Genomic DNA, 25,380 nt, shown 5'->3' with positions numbered 1-25,380 from the left:
GATTCAGGTAAATATATAGGGAGGTGGGGGGAGGACAGAAAGGTTTTTATTTTTACCTTAAAGCAGAGAATGCATTAAGGTAAAAAATGTTTTTACTTTAGAACCACTTTAAGTCTCTTTGCTCTGAGAACTGAGCAATCAGCAGTCAGTTCTTGGTCTTAAGGCTGACATGGGGCAGTAGCAGCATCATACTGATGCTGGAGCATTGAGGGGAGTATGTATTTATTACAGGTACTTATATAGCACCATCAATTTATGTATCACTTTACATATAATGTATATTGTACATTCTCATCAGTCCCTAACCCTCAAGGAGCATACAATCCAGGGGCAGACTGACCATTCTGGTACTCGGGCACTGCCCGAGGGTCTGGGGGTTAGTAGGGGCCCCATGAGATGCCCCTGGTACCTTTCATAGGCTTTTTTTCAGTGTGAGTGAGGACACAGGGGCCCCATGATCCCCTATTGCCCGGGGGCCCCATGAGTTGTCAGTCCACCCCTGGTACAATCTAAGGTCCCTAACTCACATTCATACATACACATACTAGGGCCAATTTAGACAGGATCCAATTAACCTACCAGTATGTCTTTGGAGTGCGGGAGGAAACCCACGCAGGCACAGGAAGAACATGTAAACTCCAGGGTGGTGGTCCTGTGGTTGGGATCCGAACCAACAACCCTAGTACTGCCAGGCAGAAGTGATAACCATTTAGCCACTGTGCTGTTTGTTTTTTCGTTCAACCTTTACATCTCCTTTAAGCATTATACAGTGTGTAGCGATTTGTAGATCTGGGGGAAAAGATTTTCACAGAACGAATGACCAGAAGCTGCAGTCCTGCCTAGAGGTCTTCTGAAAGTCCTGTTCTATCTTTTAATGAAAAACTGGGAGACGTAAAATGGATAGCCTATTTGATTTCCTGTTCTCTAAAAAGGATCTTTAACAACCTGTCTCTTAATAACTATTAAACGTCATACATCAATGTGACAGAAACATCTATAAAAAAAACTAGTCAAGAATCCAGATAATCTCCTTATGTAGAGTATGAAATTGAGGTTTGCTCAAGTAATCAAATAAAAAGTGGGACAACAGAAAGGACACAGTAACTTTTTAAGGAGCTCTACAAGAAGCTGAGTGCCAGTGTAATTCTGCTGTGAGCACACTTATTTGATTATTGGATGGGGTGTCAAGATGTCTCTTACCTTCTTGATCTTTGCTGCATTTCTCTTTCCGAAATAGCTCTTTCCTTTGGTTTGAATAAGTTATCTAAAAGAGAAAAAATAGACATGGACCATCTGAATAATTCATGAGACACAATTTGCGTGCATCACAAATCCAGTGTTTAATGTAAGTGAAAAATTAAATATATTCAGTTATATTTTCAGACTTGGGAAGGTTTTGTTCTTTTTTGTTCAGCAGTAAAATAAAACAATCAGGCCAAGTTTTATTTTAATATTTCCACACTCTGCCACCAATAACAACCAATATGCCTTTTATTTAGCCCATTTTTATTTAGTTTTCTCTCAGCTGCTTTGGGTACCCATCAGTATGCTGCCACTGTTTTCCTGATATAAACAGTGCACCTACAAACAGTGATATGTTATTACAAGGGTTGTGGAACCAGCTGGGATGCTCCATGTTTCCATCTACATCTTTGAGTTGTGATTTTGCTTGGCAACACGTTACATGTGGTGGTGCAATGTGGTGCTATTCATTCTGAATGGCACTCCGTCGCACCTTACTGAGAGAAGTGTGTTGCAGGGTAAAACATGACAATACACTGGCATGAGTTGCTGTGCACCACAATTTTGGTGCATTGACAGTCTATTCATTTGTAAAGATGTAAATGGGCCCTGAATCAGTCAATGCCCTGAATCAATTAAAACAAAAAAGTGACAAAAGCACAACATTGCAATACATTTGTAGTAATACATCCTAAAGAGCCGCTGAGTTTTTGGGTCCCTCTATTTCTGCACTGCCAGGCAACACGCATTTCCAACTTTCTTGCAGAGACAATGACCAGTCCTTGTGTTTTGTTGTTGTGTTTGTTGTTTTGTTTGTTGGCCAACAACTTGGACAGGGATTGGGGATTATGGGATGCCCAATTTGACTTGGTGAAACAACGTCTTACACTATGTACAAGAAAAATGGATCCTGGATGTTACTCCAGTCCCTTTAAGGATCAGTAGCCATTTTACTTTAACCCTTTAATGCTGTGCCTCATGACCCTTTAAGTGGTTTCTGATGGTGGAAGGTGGGGTAGGGCAGGGTTTATGATCATGGCTGTCACAGCAGTCACATGATCGGAAAGCTCCCAATCATGATCGGGAGCTTTCCGTTAGGCGCCAGTAACTTTGTCGGGAGCGTGCATGGTGCATGCTCTTGGCGCAGGTTTATTTACAGTTGTGTTCAAAATAATAGCAGTCAGACATCACTAACCGCATCAATCACTGTTTTTGGTATAAATGATATCTCTACATGGCAAATAATTTACTAGCAGGTGTAGTAGAGTAACAGAGATCCAACAGACCCAACAGTCATGACATGCATGCTGCTGATTCTGTGTAATTGAATCACTAATTGAAAGGGGCATGTTCAAAATAATAGCAGTGTGGAGATCTATTAGTAAGGGCATTCATTCTTTGAAAAACAGGTGGCAATTATTGCCCTTATTTAAGGATGGAAGGCAGCAAATGTTGTACATGCTGGTTACAGTGCATTTCTCTCTGAAATTCTGAAGAAAATGGGTCGTTCCAGACATTGTTCAGAAGAACAGCGTACCTTGCTAAAAAGTTGATTGGAGAGGGGAAAACATATAAAGAAGTGCAGAAAATGATAGGCTGCTCAGCTAAAATGATCACAAATGCTTTAAAATGGCAACCAAAACCTGAAACACGTGGAAGAAAGTGAAAAACTACCATTCGAATAAATAGTAGAATAACCAAAATGGCAAGGACTCAGCCAACAATCAGCTCCAGGAAGTTCAAAGAAGGTCTAAAGTTACCTGTGAGTACTGTTACAATTAGAAGACGCCTATGTGAAGCCAAGCTATCTGCAAGAAGCCCCACAAAGTCCCACTGTTGAAAAAAAGACACGTGCTGAAGAGGTTACAATTTGCCAAAGAGCACATTGACTGGCCTAAAGAGAAATGGCGCAACATTTTGTGGACTGATGAAAGTAAGATTGTTCTTTTTGGGTCTAGTGGCCGGAGACAGTTTGTCAGATGACCCCCAAACACTGAATTCAAGCCACAGTACACTGTGAAGACAGTGAAGCATGGTTGCGCAAGCATCATGATATGGGGATGTTTCTCATACTACGGTGTTGGGCCTATTTATCGCACCAGTAAACGTGCAACATCTTGGTTCCAGACCAACAAGATTGATGTTATGGAGTGGCCAGCCCAATCCCCGGATCTTAATCCAATAGAAAACTTGTGGGGTGACATCAAAAATGCAGTTTCTGAGGCAAAACCAAGAAATAGAGAAGAACTGTGGAATGTAGTCCAATCATCCTGGGCTGGAATACCTGTTCACAGGGGCCAGAAGTTGGTTGACTCCATGCAACACAGATGTACAGCAGTTCTCAGAAACAGTGCTTATACAACTAAATATTAATTAAGTGATTCAAGGGAAAGCAAAATCTTCAAACATTTTTCAGTTTATATAGTGAATGTTTGAGTTTGTAAAGAAGAACACAAACACTGCTATTTTTTTGAACAGTCTAATATTCACTTTTCCTTAATTTTTTAGAGGAACAACACAAATTTGATATATTTTTCTTCATGTTTTGAGTTGGAATACAATGTGTAGTGTTCCCAATGAATTTGTGTGTATGGAAATAAAAGCTATTAGAAGGATTTTGAGCTTTATTCACTTTTTTCAACACACTGCTATTATTTTGAACACAACTGTACATTTGGGTATGCAAATATATGGCCTCTCGGCATCAACCCCCACCCACTGAGAGCTGTGACTTCCCCGGGGTCCCCTCCCAGGCCTCGCAATCCCCAGTACTCCATCTTCCACCCGAGCACCAGACTAGACTACTCACTGGTCAGGCTTCTCAATATTTATGGGCTGATCTATTCACCTTGCCAGGCCTCCTGCCTGGGGATTGGTCAGATTCCCATAAACATGCAGATCACAGCCTCTTGGTCTCCACCAACTAGCTTCTAGAATATTTTGGAAGATTCCAGAACCAGGTTGGAGGTACTAGAGGTCTGACCTGTAGAGCTCTCCAGCCTGACCTAAATAGCAAAGTTGTTAGTGCTACTTACAGCGTTTTGTCTCAGCTTGGCTGGTTTTACCCCATATGACCCCCTGACAAGGGTGGGGGGGCATGTGACATTCTGGCTGTGTTGATGGGGTAATCCTTCCTGCAGCGGGGAGCCTTCCTTGGCAGCAGAATATATTGACCACTGCTGGCGGCTATAGCATGAAAAAAAATCTGACTGGCTGGTTGTACTGAAGTTGATCAATGGATTGACTTCAGTACAGCCAGCTTGCCCATAGATGGATCGAATCTCTACTGAACTGGCCGAGGTTTCATCCATCTATGGCTGGCTCTATAGAGAACCATTTATAATTTTATATGTTTAGTGACCATTTGAATGTTTTAGCAGTTAATCACTAATGAATTTAGTAGCACAAGTGATTTACTAAACGTTTCCTAAGTAGCCTAAAAAGTGGACTGCCAGCAAATGGTTATTTCCATCAGTAGCAATTGAGGATATAGAGGAATCAATCTCTCCATGTTCCACCTGCAGCCGCCTCCTCTCCCTCTCGCAGGTTTTTTGCAGTTACAGGAGGAAAAGGGAGAGATTGATTGCTATATTCAGCCACCCTCGCCCCCATGCTCTCTGGCCCATCCTGCTTTCCGCCCCCATGCTCCTCAGCCCCCCCCCATGCTCTCTGTCCATTCATAACTGAAGCATAGTAAACTGTGTTTGTTATGCTTCAGTTTATGAATGGACAGGAAGCTTTGTGCAGAGCTATCACTGTCCGTTCATTTTGTGTAGCAGAGGATGCAGAGCAGGAGCTTGAGGGCTGTGTCCTCAATCTCCTTTCTCTGTCCCAAAGATGGAACATCAGAGGTCTGTTTAGACCCCTGATATTTCACCAAAGCCCCCCAACAGCGCTACTGAAAAAATTGTAAAAATAAAAAAATAATATTGTAAAAAAAAATAAACAAAATTGTAAAAAAAAAACCAATAAAACAAACAAAAAAAAAAACTGACACCAGTGCCAGAACTACCAGGGTCACAAAGGTTGCACTTGGGACCAGTTCCTGGCGTTCCAACACCATGGTCGGAGGGAATGGCCCAGGCACCTGGGACCCTGAAGGTTCTAGTTACGCCACAGCATGAATAGTTTCCTTTGTACATGAAAACCATTAACACTTTCTTGACAAACCTCTTTAAGGCCTGGTTCACATATGTGCGGTCATGCGGGCTGCAATTTGCACGGGCATGAGAGCCCATTCATTTGAATGTAGTCACATGCCCCAGAACACGGAGGGAATAAGTCACTGTACTACTTTGGAAATCGCAGCCAGCACAGGAACCGAGGTTCCCAGTACGGTTGCGAATTCCAGTATGGGCGGCATGCCATTAAAATTAATAGCGGGTCCCGCATTCCTCTGTGTGGGTGGTGCAGCTGCAGACATTTGTATGGGTCCCGCAGTGGCACCACCCGCACAGATGTGAACGAAGGGTAAAGTAAAAACAAATGCTCTCACTGTAGTATCACATAGCTAAGCTGGCCAAGAATTGAAAGAGCTGGTATTCCTCCTCGATGCAGTATTTTTTTTTTTTGCGCAACCTTTCGGTACCAGTGCTGCTTAGTTGTTGTCTCAGAATTCCGTAGAGATACCGCACTGAGTTTCCCTCCCAATGATACACAGGACAAATGTAAAGATATCTTACAGTGATCTTACAGATGTTACAGTGAAGGACACAACAATATACTATATCTAGCTTCACAAAGTGACTTTATCTGTTCATTATTGAGGGGTTCAAGAGGGGATTGGATAAATCTTAAAGTAACCTAGAAAACCCCTTTATTGTATTAATCTGGACTGGCAGATCAATCAGTAAATGCAAAGCTGAGTGTTGCTGAAAGATAAGAACACATAAAAGTACATTCCATACTGACAGCTGTATTAAATACTACTCATCGCTCAACCTGCAGCAATAGCACTTAATAAAATCTCGCTGTAATCAGAGGTGCTGTACTTAATCACGCGAGTTACGCGATTTCTACTATACAGGTGGGATCTATTTTTCATTTTTTTGGATCACAATGAAGTAGAAGGGTGTAATTATGATAAGTGATTCTATTTAGAGGCAGTTCAGGTAGTTAAAGATTTAAGTTCTGATTACTGAAGAATTATTACTTGATAAGATGACATCTTAAGTTCTGAATTGCAATTCTATGTGCAAATTATTTAAATGTGGAATACATTAAGCTGTTTTTTTTTCACTTGATAGCTGTGCATTCTGCTTATGCCCTGAACTTCTATTAATGATGAAGTTAGCTTGGAAGGACAGCATATGATGGGTGTGCGCATTTAACACATCTGTATAGGAGGGGAAACGTAGTGGATCAAGAAGCTGATTTTCGGGGGGCTGGCAAGTGTAGCACTTTTTTTTACGGATTTCAATACTCAGGCTTGGTTCATATCTATGCATTTTTTAGTGCATTTTGCGTTTTGCAGAAACTCACTACAGTCTATTTAACATGGTTTCCTATGTTACACATTCACATGTGTTTTCAGTAGCTGCATTTTAGAGAGGGCCAGGGACTTCTTTTCTGATTGCAACATGTATAGTTGTGAACCAGGCCTTATAGATGTACCACTACCTCCTTAGGAGTCGCTAGAGATTTGGGTTCCCTTATAGTCCTGCACAGCCAGGCAACACGCATTTACTTCCAGCTGTTCATTCCAGACACAGTAAACAGCCCTTGAACTGTTTTTTTTCTTTGTGATTTTATTAAGGGGTTGATAACTTGGATAGGGATGAGGCATACATGGGATGCATGGGATAAATATTTCATCATGGCAGGAGGATACCTGGCCTATTCAGTCTCAGTATGGTCTTTTCTCAGTATAAAGTATATAGGCGCCAGTCTCCCCAGTGAGCTGAAAACAAGACCTGGTTTATTGCACAGTACAATGTGGGGAAGAGTGTGAGGTGTGAAATCAGAAAAATGGATGATCTCAAACACCAGACTAGGCGCTAATCTCTTCTTCATCTCTCATTGCTGACAAAGTCTCTTTATCTTCTGAACACATACTATGCTGGCTGGATACCCAGAGAGGTCTGGCTCTATGGCAATCATTAAGGTTCAAAAGGTGTCTCAATCTTTATGTTCTAAGACAGCACATCATCAAAAGGTTGCTGTGTGAACTGTGACGCCTTTCTTCCCGTGGAATTACAGCTATATGTACGTATGACGTTCACTACACCCTCTACCTGCTATGTTCATGTGTTTGAAGCGGCCTATTACCCCATTTCCACAAAGAGACAAAGAACACTTTCATTTGTAAAGAGGCCACTTTCTTGCATTATTGTCTTTTTTCCAACAATATATCCAGCTCTTTATCATTTCTAGTATTGTTATTGAATGTGAGCTAAGATGTCATGCATTGCCTCATCATGCAAAGCCATGTGTGACCATCCACTTTTACACTGAACCAGGACTTATGCGTGGGAGATTGTGTTCTGTATTGCCTCATCATATCTTTGTTTGCTGTTTCCAATCTTCTTTGCATCTCTTGAATGCCTTTGTCTTATTACGTTATACTTAAATAAAGATTATATTAAAAAAAAGGTTCCTGTGTATATGTTCCACTTCATTTCCTCCAGACCCCTCTTTAGCCTCTAGTAGACATGTGCTATTCGGACAAAATTTTCATTTTTTGTAAATACAAATATATCCAAATTTTCGAATAATAATAGTAACTAATTTCAATGAATCCAAAATAAATGATAACAAAACCAATCATCTGAAAATGAAATTGAAATAGAAACATATTGCATTAAATACTGTAAGGTATAAAAGTGAAATAAGATGATGATTCCTGTTTAGGTTGCTTTATAGAATAGAATAGAATGGAAGAGAATATAAAGGAATAGAATAGAACAAAACAATAGACCAGACAATAAAAGAATATAATAGAATTGAAAATCAAGGAATAGAATAGAATAAAACAGAAGTTAATAGAATAGAAAAGAATAAAATAGAAAATAAAAGAATAGAATAGAGTAGAATATAAAAGAAAAGAATATAAAAAATAGACTAGAATGAATATAGCCATCTTCTCAAATTCAAATTTTGAAATTTCGAAGTTTGAACCATTTTGAAAATAACAAATATAAGAAACAAATCCGAATATAAGAAAATAATTTTGAAAACAAATCACTTTAACATAATGGATATGATGAAATGAAATTATTATCTTAATGAATGAATCTAAAACAAAATAAAAAAAAAGAATTTTACCGTCATGCACATCTCTAGCCTCTAGCAACCAGCTTCTTTAGGAGTACCTTCTAGAAGGGGATATCCCTGCTTCCTTTCAGCTCCCAGGCCCAAAGGTCTTGGGAGTAGATATGTGTGGTTTGTTTTATTCTGAATCACATTTTGGACAAATTGTTTTGTTATTCGGAGATTCGGATGTCCCGTATAATGAATTACAAAAACTACGAATTTAAACTAATCCAAAATAACAAAACGAAATTCGGCTGAAATTCGATTAGAAAACAAATTCGAAAACAAAATCGAAACAAATTCAAGAAACAAAATCGAACAAACATTCAAAAACAAATTTAAAGCGAAGCTCCACCCAAAAGGGGAAGTTCCGCTTTAAGGACTGGTCCCCCACTCCTCATTTTTTAATTTTTTTATTTGAATTCGGTTTGAATTAGAATCCAAATTACTTTTTTGAATTTGGTTGAAATGTTTTCGAATTGAATTCGAATATGAATTACCGAAATGAACCCCGAAAACGAATTGAACGAATTGACCGAATCCAACGACACGAAATTTGTTGATTTTGAAACAAAACTAAAACAAATTTTTTTGTTTTGCACATCTACTTAGGAGAGAGACAGATCTTTTACAGTGACACCTTCACAGGACAGCAACCCATAAGGGAAGAGACAGAACAAGAAGTGTCACAACTAATTAGATTTTCCTGGTATGCATCAGCTGGCCCACCAAGCCTGCTGATTGGCTAGGTCATTAAACATTTATGACACAGAATGCAGAGTCTATTGTATTTAATCAGTAGTGAGGGAAGATGATAAAAATGGATGCCTGTCTGCACACAGAAAACAATAATACTGAAAACCGAGAAATCAGAAAGTTTCTCCTTGCAGTGGAGTGCCCCCCCCCCCCTGCAAGTGTTAACTGCTCATTTGGGTCTAGGGGAGAGTAAAAGGATTTTACTTACCCAACCCTCTGCTCCATAGTAGATAGCACTCTCCTATGCTCCTGCGGTGGACTGCCCCGTGGGGTCATCACATCCAATGCAGGACCCGGTATCGGCCTTGATGATGTCAGGACCCTAAACCACTGGATTATACTGGATGCTGTGGGGACCAGTTTAACAGTGAGGAGGATTGGATAAATAAATAATCTTTTTCATGTCCCCCAGAGCTGAACAAGTAGATAACTCTTGCAATGTGGGCACAGCCCCACTGCAAAAAGGAGTAATCAGGTTTCCTTGAGTTGGGTTTTAACACACATTTGTATCACTGTTTAAGTGTGTCTCTTCCACAGAATTTCAATTATATTTCCCCTTTAAAGTTTAAAGCTGGCTTCAAACCTGTCCACTCTAGAGTGCTGTGCTAATATTGCTTTAACAGAGCAAATGAAAAAACTTACCTGCACTTTTTTTTCAGTGGTGCAATATAGGTGCATTGGGGTGGTATTCAAAATACAGTATCTCCCAGAAGTGAGTCCACCCCTCACATTTGTGTAAATATTTTATTCTATCTTTTCATGTGACAACACTGAAGAAATGAGACTTTGCTACAATGTAAAGTAGTGAGTGTACAGCTTGTATAACTGTAAATTTGCTGTCCAATCAAAATAACTCAACACACAGCCATTAATGTCTAAACCGCTGGCAACAAAAGTGGGCCCAATTAGCCATTTTCCCTCCCCGTTGTCCTGTGACTCGTTAGTGTTACAAGGTCTCAGGTGTGAATGGGGAGCAGGTGTGTTACATTTGGTGTTATCACTCTCACTCTCTCATACTGGCCAATGGAAGTTCAACGTGGCACCTCATGGCAAAGAACTCTCTGAGGATCTGAAAAAAGAATTGTTGCTCTACATAAAGATGGCCTAGGCTATAAGAAGATTGCCAACTGTATATGACAGACCAGTGTGTGTTACTTCAGCACAGTGGTGTGAATGGGGTCCTACAGCTACTTATAGATATGAGATGGGGGGATTCCCCAGTTGGTCATTGTAAGTTTAGCTGAGCAAGTATGGTAGGCTGCCAACCCTTCCAGCTGGCTACAGTTTGAGGAAACAGTGTTAGAAATTCTTTCACAATTACCCATTTTCCGTGGGAAAAGGCTGTTGCAAAATAAAATATCTCAATGGACTATACAAGCGGGGGTGGTGCTCCCATCCTTTTTAAACTTTAGCTGGTGAGCTGCCTCTAGGTCCACAAACCACCCATCACGTTATAACGAATTTCTATAAGGTTCATTGCTCCTACAAAGACTGGGAAAAGCAATGGCAGCAGAGTCTGTCTGTATCCATTATCTCCTACCAACTTCCCATCAGATGGGAAGCTGGATGCTCCAGTTATAGAGCCATTGTAACAAACTATTAGAATCTGTTGGGCTTCACCTCTGCCACTACATAATCACTGAGCTCTTCTGTGAATCCACATGTGCTAATAATTTACAGCATGGGTACTTAACCAATACACTTATATTTATACCATCTTCACTAATATAACTCCTGACCCATTTCCCATGGACTGTTTTATGTATGCAGTCTATTTTCTGACAGAAGGTACCTGGGTTCAGTTAATGAAATGATGTATGAAGCTCAGAATATTAGCAAATACACAGAAATAGACATATGCCTTCAGGGTGACAGGATCATGATAACTCATATGCTAAAAAGCCAGTGAACAGTGCTTGCTCCTATTTTGCTAGTTGCTCATATTATGTAAAAACCTGCCCTGAGTGTAAATTGAGGTCACTTTGCATAGTTATAGTTTTCCTTTATTACTGGGTATCAGTTTCAGCCAGAAGCAGTTACAGCTAGATAAGGCAACACATAAACATTTTGGGTGAATTAGCAAGGACAATAAACATCCAACTAACTCAATTATTGAAAATGGGATAAAATGCACATTAGCTTCCGTTTCCAACTTTTTAAAGCTCATATTACGACTCTCCTTGTGGCTGGACCTACACAAATCAGAAGGTGGATGGAAAAGTTGGGATGAGATACAGTTGTACACAAAAGTTTGCATGCCCTGGCAGAAATCATGACATTTTGGCATTGATATTGAAAAAATGACTGATCATACCAAAAAACTACCTTTTATTTAAGGAGAGCGATCATATGAAGCCATTTATTTTAAATCATAATGATAACAGAATTCCCCAAATGGCCCTGACCAACAGTTTACATACTCCGGAATGTTTGGTCTTGGTACTGACACACAAAGTGACACGCACAGGAAAAATGTAAATTAAAGGTTAATTTTTCCACATCTTTGACTTTTTAAATTGTAATTAGTGACCGTGGATTAATAGTCAATGTGTTTGTTAGCTCTCATGTGGATGCACTGAGCAGGCTAGATACTGAGCCATGGGGAGCAGATAACTGTCAAAAGACCTGTTTAACAAGGTTGTGAAACTTTATAAAGATGGAAAATTATTTAAAAAGATATCCAAAGCCTTCAATATGCCTGTTCAATCACCTATTAAAAAAGTGGAAATTTTGGGGATCTCTTGATACTAAACCAAGGTCAGGTAGAGCAAGAAAGATTGCAGTCAAAACTGCCAGAAGAATTGTTTGGGATACAAAGAAAAACCCACAAGTAACCTCAGGAGAAATACAGGCTTTTCTGGAAAATGATGGTGTGGTTGATTCCAGGAGCACAAGGAGCAACAAAAATGAGCTGCATGATCGAGTTGCCAGGTAGGAGCCTTTACTGCGACAATGCCACAAAAAGACCCAGTTACAATATGCCTGACAACACCTTGACATGCCTTTTTTCTCCCCCATTTAGACATTAAAAGTTGCATGAACCAGCTAAAACTCATTGGCAGGTCCAGCAGGTGATGTTCCTTTTTAACTTCAATAGGAAGTTAATTCTAGCTAGTCATTGACATGGCATGCAGCGTCTGAGGTCTGCATAAAAGATCATGGCACGTAACTTATATAAAGAGAAACTTCACTTCCCCCTCATTTGTTATACAGGATTGTCCTCAATTTACATATCTTCCCAGCTGATCCAGTGTCGTCAGGTTGTGATCCCCAGTGCCACTGCCACATGACCTGTCCCATGCCAGCATTTTTGTTCCTGATGTCAAGTATCAGGCATCTCTTCCTGGTTTAGGCAACCCCACCTCTGGTGTGGGCCAGGCCCATCTTCCTTTAGCCACTGTAGATGGAAAATAAAGTGTCCTGGGATATGAGACTTACATATCCCAGGAGGCTGCAGAGCAGTGAGGATGGTAATAAATGTAAATGAGAAAAAAAAATTGTTTTAGATTGTGGGGGAGGGGGGAGCAATGATGTCCACTGCATCCAGGGGTTGAAGGTCCACTTTAAGAATGAAGAAAAACATAATTGCTTGGCTTGACTTCTTGGCTCCCAGTGTGAAAAAGCAAAAAAATATGACAGCAAAAAATGTAAAAAATGTAACATCAGCAATTTGTTTGTGCTTTCTGAATATATTCAAGATTATGCATTAATATTATTTTCTTAACACTCTCATATAAATCTAATGTGAATTATCTAAAATTATCTAAATAATCTGATTAACCTAGAATTTTAATTTAAAATTCTAAAAAGGACAATGACACAAGTTTCCATGGGACATAATTGGGCTGAGTTGGAGAGAATGAAGTTGAGTTGAGAATCTTCACATAAATTATCTGAATATTTACTTCAACTATCAGATTGCGTGCAGATAAAATAAGTAAAGAAGAATATTTTCACAGATTTATTGTGTGAAGATTCTCAAATGCTTTAGTACATCAGCCAAATCCGGACTCCTTATGTTATGAACTTTTGAAATTAAAACATCCTTTTAGTGCATATGAGAACCTATGGCATTGACCATGAGACTTTCCATGAGCAATCCTAAAACCTAATTGAAAAAATAAAATCTATTACAGGAAGCCAACATTTTCTTTTCTGGTAAATGTACTATTTGATAATCTACAACTGACAATAAGATCATTATTATTGAATCTGGATATGCTCAATGCATAAATAACAAACACACCAAGTGTAGGTTGTCAATAGATGCAAGTATAGTAGAAACATTTACATTAGAGGCATTCATGAAATCTGAAATATTTTGAAATGCATAACAAGTTTTGCACGGTTCTACAAAATGAAACGATCATATGGGAACCTAATTGTTTTATCATTCTTCACAAAGTGAAGCACAGTTGAAGATCTGTGAATGTGTTCTAACTTTAGAAAATGTATCCAAAGTTTACCTGATGTTATGTAAAGTTCTGACACCTCGGTCCACTATGCAGAATAACTGTCCCTGATGGGTATAATCTCACACTGAACCCAAAGTGCTAAACACTTAATCTTCAACTCTCTCAGAGTCAGATCCACATAAGCATTAAGAAGTCTATGTATAAATGTTCTCACACACGATTCCCACTACTTTCACCCATGATTTACACAATCTCCAATTGAATCTCATAAGAAGTATGTTTAATATGTACAGGACTTGTATTATTAGACCATTGATTATATGCAGTTATCTTCAGGTGATTGGACACTGGCAAAAACATGCTATGGCCGCAACTAGAGATCATCATATAAACCCCACCCACTCTGAGAATCAAGATTTTTAGCAAGCAATAAAGAGTGATCAAGACACAAAGAGGAAGGGACCACTGCCCTGTACTGTACTCCAAAATAAGGAGTATACAGGTATGTCAAAATTCCTATTACCGCATTATTGTCATACAGTACAGGACATAGGACTTGTAATCTTAGACCATGGGACATACCCAAGCAATAAACTGAGGGGTGGCCAACGCTATGTAGGATACAGAACTGCCAACAGGTGCAGAGGAAAACAAGGGTTAAAAAATTCTAATGGAATGCTTAGGGGACAGCTTGAAGCTTTTTGCACCAAAGCTCACATTAGCCGAGGCCTGAACATTTACCTGGTGGTGAACTTGCAAATCTTTGATGCAGATTCCTTATGCTGAAAATACTAAGAGACACCAATAACCCTTGTAGAATGGGCTCTTTTGGAGAAGGAAAGAACTCTGTCCGTGAGGGCATATGATGTGGAAATGAGTTGCTTGATCCACCTGACACTGGTGGAATGGAAAGCAAGATGCTCTCTGTGATGTCCCACAGGTGGGACCTAAAAGGAGTCTTGTGCATAGGTGCCGATAGCCCTTGTGGCAGACCCTGACCGCTCTCACCACATCTAGGCAATGTAGGGTGATTTCTTTTTCATGTTTTGGGTCAGGACAGAGGGAAGAAAGAACAATGTCCTCAATGAGGTGGAAAGAAGAGACCACCTTAGGTAGGAAAGAAGGTTTGGGTCACAAAACTAATTTGTCGTTGTTTAAAAAAAAGAAGGGACATATCTAATGGCTAGCAGGAAGGCAACCTTACAAGGTTCTCCAAAGTATAGAGAGCACCAAGCTGAGATCCCAGGGTAACACAATTATTTGAATTGGGGGATTTATATAGGCACCTCCATGAAAAAAAGTCTTGTTGAGGGATTACGAGGCAAGATTTTTCGGGAATAAAACAGATAAAGCAGAAACCTGTGAGGCAAGATACTTCTGGAATAAAATGGAAAAAGCATAAACCTGACCCTTGTACTTGTAGGCATTTGATGTCTGCTGGGGCTATGCCAGGACTGACAATAGAAATGGGGCAGCTTCTGTATGCCACTTGCAAACCCTAACGATATCAATCAAAAGTATGGGGAAGCCAAAACTGCAACTTTGCCTGGGGCACCATTCTTCCTTACTCCATCTCTGTCAAAACTTATGTGGTTCTTCATTTTAAGGCATTTTACTTACAAAACCCCTTAAGAAGTCCTGTAGTGCAGCATGGTCTCAAACTTCCCAACTCCAGCACAATATTATTTTTTTAGTTTTGGCTTCCCATTGGGGAAGATTTTGCCAGGATAATAAACTGGGACAGGGGTTTTTACTAGATGGTGCCTAGCACCATGTGGGAGGGAGTTGTTTTTAGTTTTCTTTTTATGTTTGTTAACAAACAGCTTAGATATACTGTAGATCAGTGTTTCTCAAGCTTTATTCTGTCAAGGCACCCTTTGAAATTCTTGAGGCACCCATTACAAATGTAAAAAACTAAACAAATAGTTTTACAGAATGCAGCAACATGTGCAAATGTAGGACACCCAATGTTAGAGGTGATTTATTCTTCCAAAGCCAATACTCCTTTGCACACTGGTACTAACTAGTATTCCATTGTTTCTCTTCTCCCTCTCAGCTAATGTGACCCCAGTGCAAAAAGTGATGCTTTATTATTTGTCGAATGGGGAGCCAGGACCCAATATGTAAGCAGGAGTAGTTGTCAAGATAGGACCTCTCGTGCTTCATAGTTACATAGGTTTGAGATTACCAGGTCCAGCAGAGCATCATTCCTAGTTGGGACCTCTATGAACTGTACCATAAAATTGTCCTGTAGTAGGTTTAAAAATGTTTGCCCTTTAATTGTACCTGCAGTACCATTATTCCAGTCAATTTCCGGGTAGTTAAAATCCCCCATTATTGTCATCACTGTCCCAGCCCTTGCAGCCCTTTCGATCTGTGCAAGGAGCTGAGTTTCCACCTTCTCATTAACACTGGGAGGCCCTATAACAAACTACAATAATTATCTTTGTAGTACGCATCCCCTAGTGCAGTTCCACCCATAATGCTTCAGCCTCATCACACTCAACTAGGTCCTCTTTCACATTCGCTCTGAGATCACTTCTCATATAGAGACTGACACCACCACCTTTCCTATTTACCCTGTCTCTCTGAAAGTGAGCCTAGCCAGGAATATTAATGGCCCAGTCATGTGAAGTATGAAGCCAATATTCAGCAATACCAATTAAATTATAGTTTTGTTCATGCACCAAAGCTTCCAACTCGCCTAGTTTGCTTGGCAGACTTCTGGCATTGGTGAACAAACACTTTTATTACATTTACACCTTGTGCACATGTATTTTGCATATTTTTTATTTTCATACAAATGGTAACAATTCCACTGGTTGTTTGTAACATGGGAACAGGGGCGGACTGACAACTCATGGGGCCCCCGGGCAATAGGGGATCATGGGGCCCTTGTGTCCTTGCCCAAGCTCAAAAAAGCCTATGAAAAAGGTACCAGGGGTATCTCATGGGGCCCCCTACTGACCCCAGGCCTTCAGGCAATGAAAGAGTTTCCAAATGGTCAGTCCGCCCCTGCATGGGAACCTTCTTATCATCTGCCATAGCCCTTCCCCCATCTTTCCCCATTCCACCCACAAATAAGTACTGACCCCTGTCTGATCTGTCTACCCCATTATAATCTAATTCTCCCTCCTCCTTCAATCCTAGTTTAAATACTCCTCCAGCCTCCCAAAAAGGCTTCCGGCCTGCACCTCCTATAGTTATGTCCTACTGTATATATTTAAATATGTTATACATATATTTAGCCTTAACAGGTGTTGCTTAATTCCCTTTCTTAACCTGAATTGGTTGTGAGTTTCTTCTGCCCTCTCTTCCAGCTATAGAAGCAGATCTAATTTGTCCCTGGGTGTCCCGGTCTATATGGGATAATTTATGTCTAATGACCGCACTTTGCCTTTAACGCAGGACACATGAATAATGTATAGTACGTTCTCCTTCCAATGCAGTTCTGCAAAATTGATTTCCCCACAAGTGTCCTGCATTAAAGATCAGCTTGAATCTCTACATAAAGAATGGATGTATTTCCTGAATACAATAAAAACACTCTTGTCCTTAGACCCCTTTATACAGGCTAAAATATTAAATTACAGAGGAATCCATTAAAACAAATAAGATTATATCATGTAAGCAGTGTGTTGTTGTCACCTGGCACAGACAATGTATGGGAAGATGTGTCCTGTATTGTAGGTCTTACACTGCAATAGGCAATAATGGGCCACTGCATTGGGCAGGAGGGTAAAAGAACATTGAACCTCAAAATGCACATTTTTCTGTATTTACCCTCACTGGAACGCTGCAGGTTAAAGCAGCAGCAGACCTAATCCCATAACGCAGGCATACTAAACTCATATCACATGCAGAATAAGAGTGATGGAAGACAATTGCTTATAGCATTTGCATGTTTTGTCAATAGACGTTTTTAATAAAGAAAATGTGCTACATCTTGACAAACTAGATCTGCCAACATGCTGGCAAATGGCCATGTTGACATTTTTTTTTCTTTTGCATAAAACATCTCACTGTAGCATCTTTCAAACCATAGAGATTCCACACAAATGAAAAGGATTTAAATGTGATGTTCATCAGGCCACTTTTATCATGCCCTTTTTTCTCATCACCACCTGCTTGCAACCAGAACAGGAAAACTATTCAATAACCGTTTCCAATTATGAAGTGGTGCTTATAGTAGTAGTAAACTCTTGCTGATAATAATATTTCTCCTTTTAAATGTATTTCTTATCCCCAATAATTGCAATACTTTTCCATTTATACTTTCTAAGCCTTTGTTTTACTTTTTTAACTTTCCTCTACTCTTGCTACCCTGTGCTGCACTTTTCCCTAGCTTCTGGGTGGGGAGCACTTACCCTGTCTCAGCACCGTAACTAATGCACATTCACAATAAAAGGGGAAGCATTTCTGCTGGTCTCTCCACCCTATTATTACCACCAGGGAGGATCAGCAGAAATGTGAGTGAATTTTGTTTTTTTTTATTTTAATTTATTTTTTGTTTGAGTAAAGTTTACAAAGGAATAAATAAGTGGCTCAACATATAGGAAAAGAAAGAAGGTCAGGGTCACACAAGACCTTATACGAGGTGGTATCAAAAAGTTTTGTAACACGCCAACAGATGGCACCACAAGGCTGCATGCACAGTCACAGGGACCACGGACCTTCATAAGTCAGTGTGCCAAATAACATTGTCCTGTGTACATCGGGAGCATTGCAACTGGTGCTATTCTGACCATGTGCGTTACCACATCTGCTATTTCATCATGGACAGCATGTTAGAACAAACAAGTGTGGAATTCTGCTTGAAACTGGGCAAATCTGCCACCGAGACATTTGACATGATTCAGCATGTTTACGGCAATGCTGCAATGAGTTATTCCAGGTGTTTTTAGTGGTACGCATGCTTCAAGAGTGGAAGAACATCACTAGCAGATGATGAGAGATCAAGAAGACCTTGAAAGAGCTAAACCCCCAAAAATGGCAAAACCATTTGGCAACTTGTGCATGATGATCATCAGTGTGTCATATGGAACAGTCCAGGCAATCCTCACGTGTGATTTTAACATGTTCTGTGTTGCTGCCAGGTTCGTCCCCAGGCTGCTGACCCAGGAGCAGAAGGAACACTGTGATGAAGTCTGCCAAGAACTCCATCAGTGTGCCATGGATGACCCATCTTTCATGTCGAGGATCATTACCAATGAAACTTGGGTGTATGAGTTTCACACAGAATTCCAAGTTTTCTCTTTGGTCAGAATAGCACAAGTTGCACAGTTCCCGATGTACACAGGACGATATCTTCTGGCAAACTGACTTATGAAGGTCGGTGCTCCCTGTGATTGTGTGTGCAGCCTTGTGCTGACATCTGTTGCAAAACTAGTTACAAAACTAGTCTCAAATCTTTTTGATACTACCTCATAGCAAGTGAACACCAGATGTGGGTAAATTTACCATACGCAATCACCCAACATTAATGCTTGGCCATAGTTGTGAAAGAAAAACAAAAATATCTCATATAATTGTGTCATAATTGTTTTATTTTTCTAATAAAATTCCATCATATTGGACACTTATGCAGCTCGAAAATTGCGTGTCACAACTGGCACACTAATAATGTGAAAAATTAACATTTTTAAATTTTCGTTCAGTTTTCACATTGTCTGTGGCCTGCTTAAGAAATCATATTTAAGGTAGCTACATGAGGTCCTTGTGCTACAGGGGAATCAATCCATGAATTCCAGACATTATGGAATTTATTGGGGCAGATTATGCTGGTGCAGATCAGTTTAAAGTTGGGGATATCTGTGCTGATCATGTGGAATACTTGTGATAGCATTGGGGTGCTTAGGACCTTTCCAGTTCAGTAGTATAGCCTTCCTAGCTTGGAATGTGTTCTTAAATGAAAACAATGACACTTATTTAAGCAATCTGTATTGGCAGTGTTAAAAAATGTTAATCGCAGTCAGAGTGTGGGGAGATAGACAGACGAAAGGTCCAGCACCCCTGTGAATTGCCTTTGCCCGTTGCCACACTGAGCGGTAGGATGCACACTATAGTACCTGAGGGGGCGGTGCACATGAAGCAGTGGTTCCATTGAGAGAGTTCTAGTAATATGAGCCGCCATGAAAATGGGAGTAGTTGCAACTATAAAGAAACACTGATCCTTTCATGAATAGATGACAGTGGACGCAATATGGATTGTTAAAGAAGCATACAGTTACGTGTGATGGTAGTTTTCATATATTGGTTTAATAACACTTTAATGTGTACGACCTTGGGCAAAGAAGGGAAAAGAGGGCATGACTGGACACATCTGCAAATAAAGTTCAGGAGGGCAGTATTTTCAATATGAAGAAGATCAAGAACAAAGGACCATTACCTCAAACTAGGGGAAGAAAAGTTCAAGATTAATGTTAGAGATTAATATTTTGCTAACAGAGTGGAGATCATTTGTAATGAGTCAAACAAAACTGTTGATGAATTTAAAGGCCATCTTCAGGCACAATATAAATTCCCTCCCACCCAGTTCTGTTTCAAATGCTGCTTTATGCATTGATATATTTTCTTAGACCCAGTCTAGCTTGACAGTATGGTCACCTGCTGACTTGGCAGCATCCACAGGCAGCTTAACTCTTCAATTACATGCAGAGGTGTTGGAGGCAGGAAAGGCAGCTCAATGAGCAGCTTTATATACCTGGATAAACAAAAGTCAAACTTTGGACAAAAATGTGTAAAGAGTTAAATTGATAGTGGATGAACCACTTGATTTTTTTCTGCTGTCGGTTTCCTATATGTCTAATTGTACACATAACACATTTTTGCAACACCTGCCTTAGTATCAGAACTCATTTTCCCATGCAAAGGGCTGACATCTAGGAAACTGATTCTTTATCGGTCGTCAGCTCCTACAATGTAATTAGCTAGCCTCTGATCAGACATGGAAATGAGGATGGGTTGCTGTGGAAATGCTTACATCATCACTGTGACATCACTGTTTTTTCCTCTAACACTCAGAGGACCCAGGCTGATGCATAGCAGAGCTGTTCTGGCTATCCTTTTACGGTATCTGTTCGAAAACAGATCTCAAAACAGCTGTTTATTGCATGCTGTTGTCTGCAAGCTATGGATCACCACAATGAGTAATCTGTTGTGACGTGAATGTATGTTAGGCTGTATATACATAAATGAAAGAAAATTAAAATAAATGAAAACTGACAGTAAAAGCTAAATATTTTATCTGCTTCCTAAGAAGTTTTTGCAAATATTGCTCACTTTGACATTGATGCTTATTGCAGGCTTGTCACAAGTATGCATGAATGCACAAATACCATATCACTGACTCTACACAGAGAAACAGACATCTGAAAAACTGTTGTGGTAACGTGATTTTGTTGCATGAAAACACGCCACCATCATGGCTCATCCAGTGCACATGGATCCTTTACATTTTGTTCAGCATTGGTATATTTTAAGACTTGAAAAGCACTGTTAATTTGAAAAGAAGACTTTTAACCCCAGGGGTCTCTGGCACATATAAAAAAGTACTCTTATGTGATATTCCTGGACTCTAGACAATTCGCCTTTTTACATTATGATATAAATTACTGGGATTGCTCTAATTATGTAAAAGTAGGTTAAGGATAAGTACAAGAATGTTTTACATTTTTTGGGCTATTTCTGCTAAAGTAACCCATACAAAACAAAAACATATTAATTTACAATCTACTTCCAAATTGAAATTGACGAAAAAAGTCAAACCCCCATTGGTAAAGAATAGGTCAGGCACTGGCCCTGAACCTGCATGCAGATCAGAAAGTAAGATCCTCAGAAAATAATGAAGCCTTTGGATTGGTATGGTGGCCAGTAAACTAACATGTAGGCAGGTGCAGTCTACAGTCTCCACTGCAGGAGTTGCTCTTCTGTAGCAGTGGTGCAGCTGGAGAAGGAAATCAAGAGAAAATGGGTTTCTCTATGGTTTTCTCGGTTCCCTGGAGCAGCAATCTGATTGGTTATGTTCGATCTGGGTGATCCTGGTGGCCATCTTGGGTCACACAGTCTTTTTAAATCCCTGTCCCAGGTTTTGGTGCATTTTGGGAGTGGCTAATGTAGGAACAGGACTCTTGCCTGTCAGGGACTGCACTAGCGGTAGTTAGAATTCCAGAGGAGTAGGGAAAGCATAGGGCCTACATCTGCATCTTCAGGAGGCTGCCCTTTAAGGTTGGACCAACCAGGTCATATTCCGCTTTATGCTGTCTTCAGCTCAGGTCTACACACTGCTGATTCTCCGTCTGAACTATAGTAAGTGCCCCAGATAGGTGAGCCTCCCCACTGAATCTGTTATATTGTTTTCAAATTTTGGAATACATAATTTTCTGCAAATCGGGACTCTATGTGCTTTCTGCTGCCGCACCATGCTGCACCTACCTAACAAACATTTTCAGACAAAGATGCCCCTGGAGCATGATCTCCCTCCCAAAGGTGCCTGCTTTTGGACAATCAATAGAGCCAGAGCCAGCAATTTCTCTTTTCTCACAATAACCACAAGTACTAGTGCTTATTCCCAGTGTACCTAAGGCAAGACTAACGGCATCAAAGTATTTACATATTCTTAACAAAGCAGTAAAAGAGCTTTAAAGAAGAATTCCGGGTATGAATATTTTTACTTGGTTACACTGGTCCAACTTGGACCAATGCAGCTATGCATATACCATACCCATGTGATCCCTGTAGAACCTGGAAATTACTACAGTGACCTCCATAGCTTCCAGGTCCTATGCCAAGTGGCTGCTCTGCTGCATTGTGAACACAGAAAGTCAGCAACTTGGCACAAGTGCCATTTCAAGAATGCTTTACATTTTCTCAGTGAATGCCAAGGGTTCTCTGATTGGACAAGGTGGTGAGGCTGGGTGGTGTAGCCACACTCTCCAGCTTATCCAAATAGAGAATGCTTTGCATTTATTGGGAAAATACAAAACGTTATCTGAATGGTGCCCATGCAGAGCAACCGATGCAGCTGCACAGCCAGTTGGCCCGGGACTCAGAAGCTGGTGGAGATCACTCTAGTAGTAGTGTCTACTATAGTAATTTCCAACATTTAGAGGGATCCCATAGGTATGGTATAAGCATAGTTACATTGTTCCATGCTGGACTAATCCAACTATATAAAATTCCGTAAATCATGAATGTACTTCTGGCACCGCTCAAGACTGACAAAGAACAAAAATCACCCCGCCAGCAAAGGAGAAAAGATGGGAGCAGCATCCCAAGTAACCCCAGACACTTAGAGGTACAGATGAGGATGGATTCTGCTCAAACCAAACCCCAGGAGTCAGAGAAGAATAGGATGTGGTAGGATGGCCTCAGCTGTTACTCTGGCCATGCCCTCTGATGTGTTTCACTCCGCCCATAGGGGGCTTGGTCACAGAGCACTAATATCATGTGAAATAAAAAGTTACAATTACCACCATTTTATTCTCCAGGATCTTTGCTTTCAGAAGATAATATACTGTTTGGAGGTCTTAACTAATTTTCAGTTCTAAAATGTGCAATTGTGTGTAAAACCTGAAGAAAATGGCCCTGATGGAAAAGTGATTAAAAAGGACCTTTGATTCTTACTATGGTATAACATAGGAGTAAGGAGATTTTCTGAATACTGTGTGCAAGAAGATAATTTGGGCCCCAATGTGGACCTGCAACAAGGGAAAGCCATTCCACACTGCAGCCACCTTTACATGTACATTTTAACACCTCCCCATACAATCCTCAGTAATAATAATTATTAATATTATAGTAATAATAATTTGCTGCACTGAATTCTGAGTGTGGCCAGTCTGCACTAACAGTGGGAGGGTCCTCTTAGATCAGAGTCTGCTTTTATATCAGAATGATCCCCTGGGTCAAGAGTCACGCCTTAAATAAGAAGTCCCCCCCATGGATCATGGTCACTCCATGATCAATATTCCCCCCCCCCTGGATCAGATTTGCCCCTTACATCAAAATGTCCCTGATATCAAAAGTTCCCCCACAGATCAGAGTCCCCCTTAGAGCAAGAGTCCCCCCTTAGAACAGAATCTCCCCTTAGATCATCAATCTCCCTGTTATAGGAAGTCTCTCCCTAAACTATCAGTCCCACCTTAGTTTAGTTTAGGATTCCCCCCTGAGACCTGAGTCTTCTCTTAGATCAGGAATCCCCCCCCTTTCATAAGAAACCCCCCCCCCCCCCCGTAAATCAGGAGCCCTTCCTTAAATCAGAATTCTCCCTTAGATCAGAGTCCCCTCATAGATTAAAGTACTCCCTTTAGATCAGAGTCCCCCCTTAGATTAGAAGTCCCCCTTTAGATCAGAAGTACCTTCTTAGATCAGAATCTCTTCTTAACAGGAGTCCACCTTTAGATCAGGGTTTCCCTTACAGTCAGTTTCCCCCTTATATCAGAGTCCCCTTTTAAATAAAAGTCCTGCTTTAGATTCAAGACCTTCTTACCATACGGAGTTGAAGTAAGGAGTCAGGAACAGGGACTCAAGAGGCAGAGCAGCTCTGCATAGAAGTTCTGTCCTACTGTGTGTGCAGGGGAAGCATGTCATTGGTTGCTAGGACACCGACAGTCCTAGCAACCAATGATGGCAAAGAAGGCAGTGGCGGGGGGGGGGGGTAACCTGTGGCGGAGACTGCAGAAAATGCAGGCAGCCCCAAGAATTCTCAATATGCGCACTGTGTGAGAGCACAGTGGGCCCCATCCCCCTTGGGGACCTTTTGTCTGGCACACACTGCACACATTTAAGATCTAACACTGCATAGGGGAATATTAGTCTCCCTAGTGATGGTGATAAGGTTATGTGCAACAAAAACATTTTCTAACATTACCGTAATAACAATAAAAAATACAAACATTTTTAAAGCCTCCACATACATGCATTTACATATACAGTTGCAAGAAAAAGTATGTGAACCCCTTGGGATTACATGGAGTTTTGCATGAATTGGGCATAAAATGTGCTCTGAACGTCATCTAAGTCACAACAATAGAAGAACACAGTCTGCTGAACATAATACTACACAAACATTAGATGTTGCCATGGTTTAATTGCACATAACATGTAAACATTCACAGTGCAGGGAGGAAAAAGTATGTGAACCTTTGGACTTAATAACTGGTTGACCCTCCTTTGGCAGCAATAACCTTCCTGTAGTTGCAGATCAGACCTGCACAACGATCTGGAGTAAGTTTGGACCACTCTTCTTCACAAAACTGTTTCAGTGTAGCAACATTCTTGGGATGTCTGGTGTGAATCGCTCTCTTAAGGTCATGCCACAGAATTTCAATCGGGTTGAGGTCAGGACTCTGACTGGGCCACTCCAGAAGGTGTATTCTGTGCTGTTGCAGTCATTGTTTTATTGAATTACTTGTATGCTTTGGGTCATTGTCCTGTTGCATCACCCATCCTCTGCGGAGCTGGATAAGGTGTCTTTGCAAATCTCACCTTGCCCCGGAAGATGTCTTGACGATGAAACGCGTTGCTCAGAGCCTTGCACTGACGTCATCACATTCTAGGAATTAGATGTCTATGCTGGATCAGTGATTATATTTTCCATGCTCATGTTGTTTAATTCTATGTGAGTGTATCTCTTTATATAATAAATTATTTTAAACGTTTTTACACAATGGAAAGGCTCTTTTTCTCTTTCCTTACATGGATTACTATGCAATGA

General features: G+C 40.4%; 1 protein-coding gene across 2 annotated transcripts in view; it reads right to left on the bottom strand.

Annotated features, from left to right (window-relative positions):
• The window catches only part of CUNH10orf90 (chromosome unknown C10orf90 homolog), a 226,362-nt gene that overhangs the window by 9,221 nt on the left and 191,761 nt on the right, over positions 1-25,380 (bottom strand). For both annotated transcript variants that reach the window (XM_089669589.1, XM_089669599.1), the window contains exon 7: positions 1,201-1,264. In XM_089669589.1, coding sequence (XP_089525715.1) covers positions 1,201-1,264 — 64 coding nt within the window. The remainder of the gene's footprint in view (positions 1-1,200; positions 1,265-25,380) is intronic.

This window comes from Staurois parvus, unplaced genomic scaffold, assembly GCF_062004578.1.
Source record: "Staurois parvus isolate SC_StPar_1 unplaced genomic scaffold, SC_StPar_1.0 ptg000009l, whole genome shotgun sequence".
NCBI lineage: Eukaryota > Metazoa > Chordata > Amphibia > Anura > Ranidae > Staurois > Staurois parvus.
This window is presented reverse-complemented; position numbering and strand designations above follow the sequence as displayed.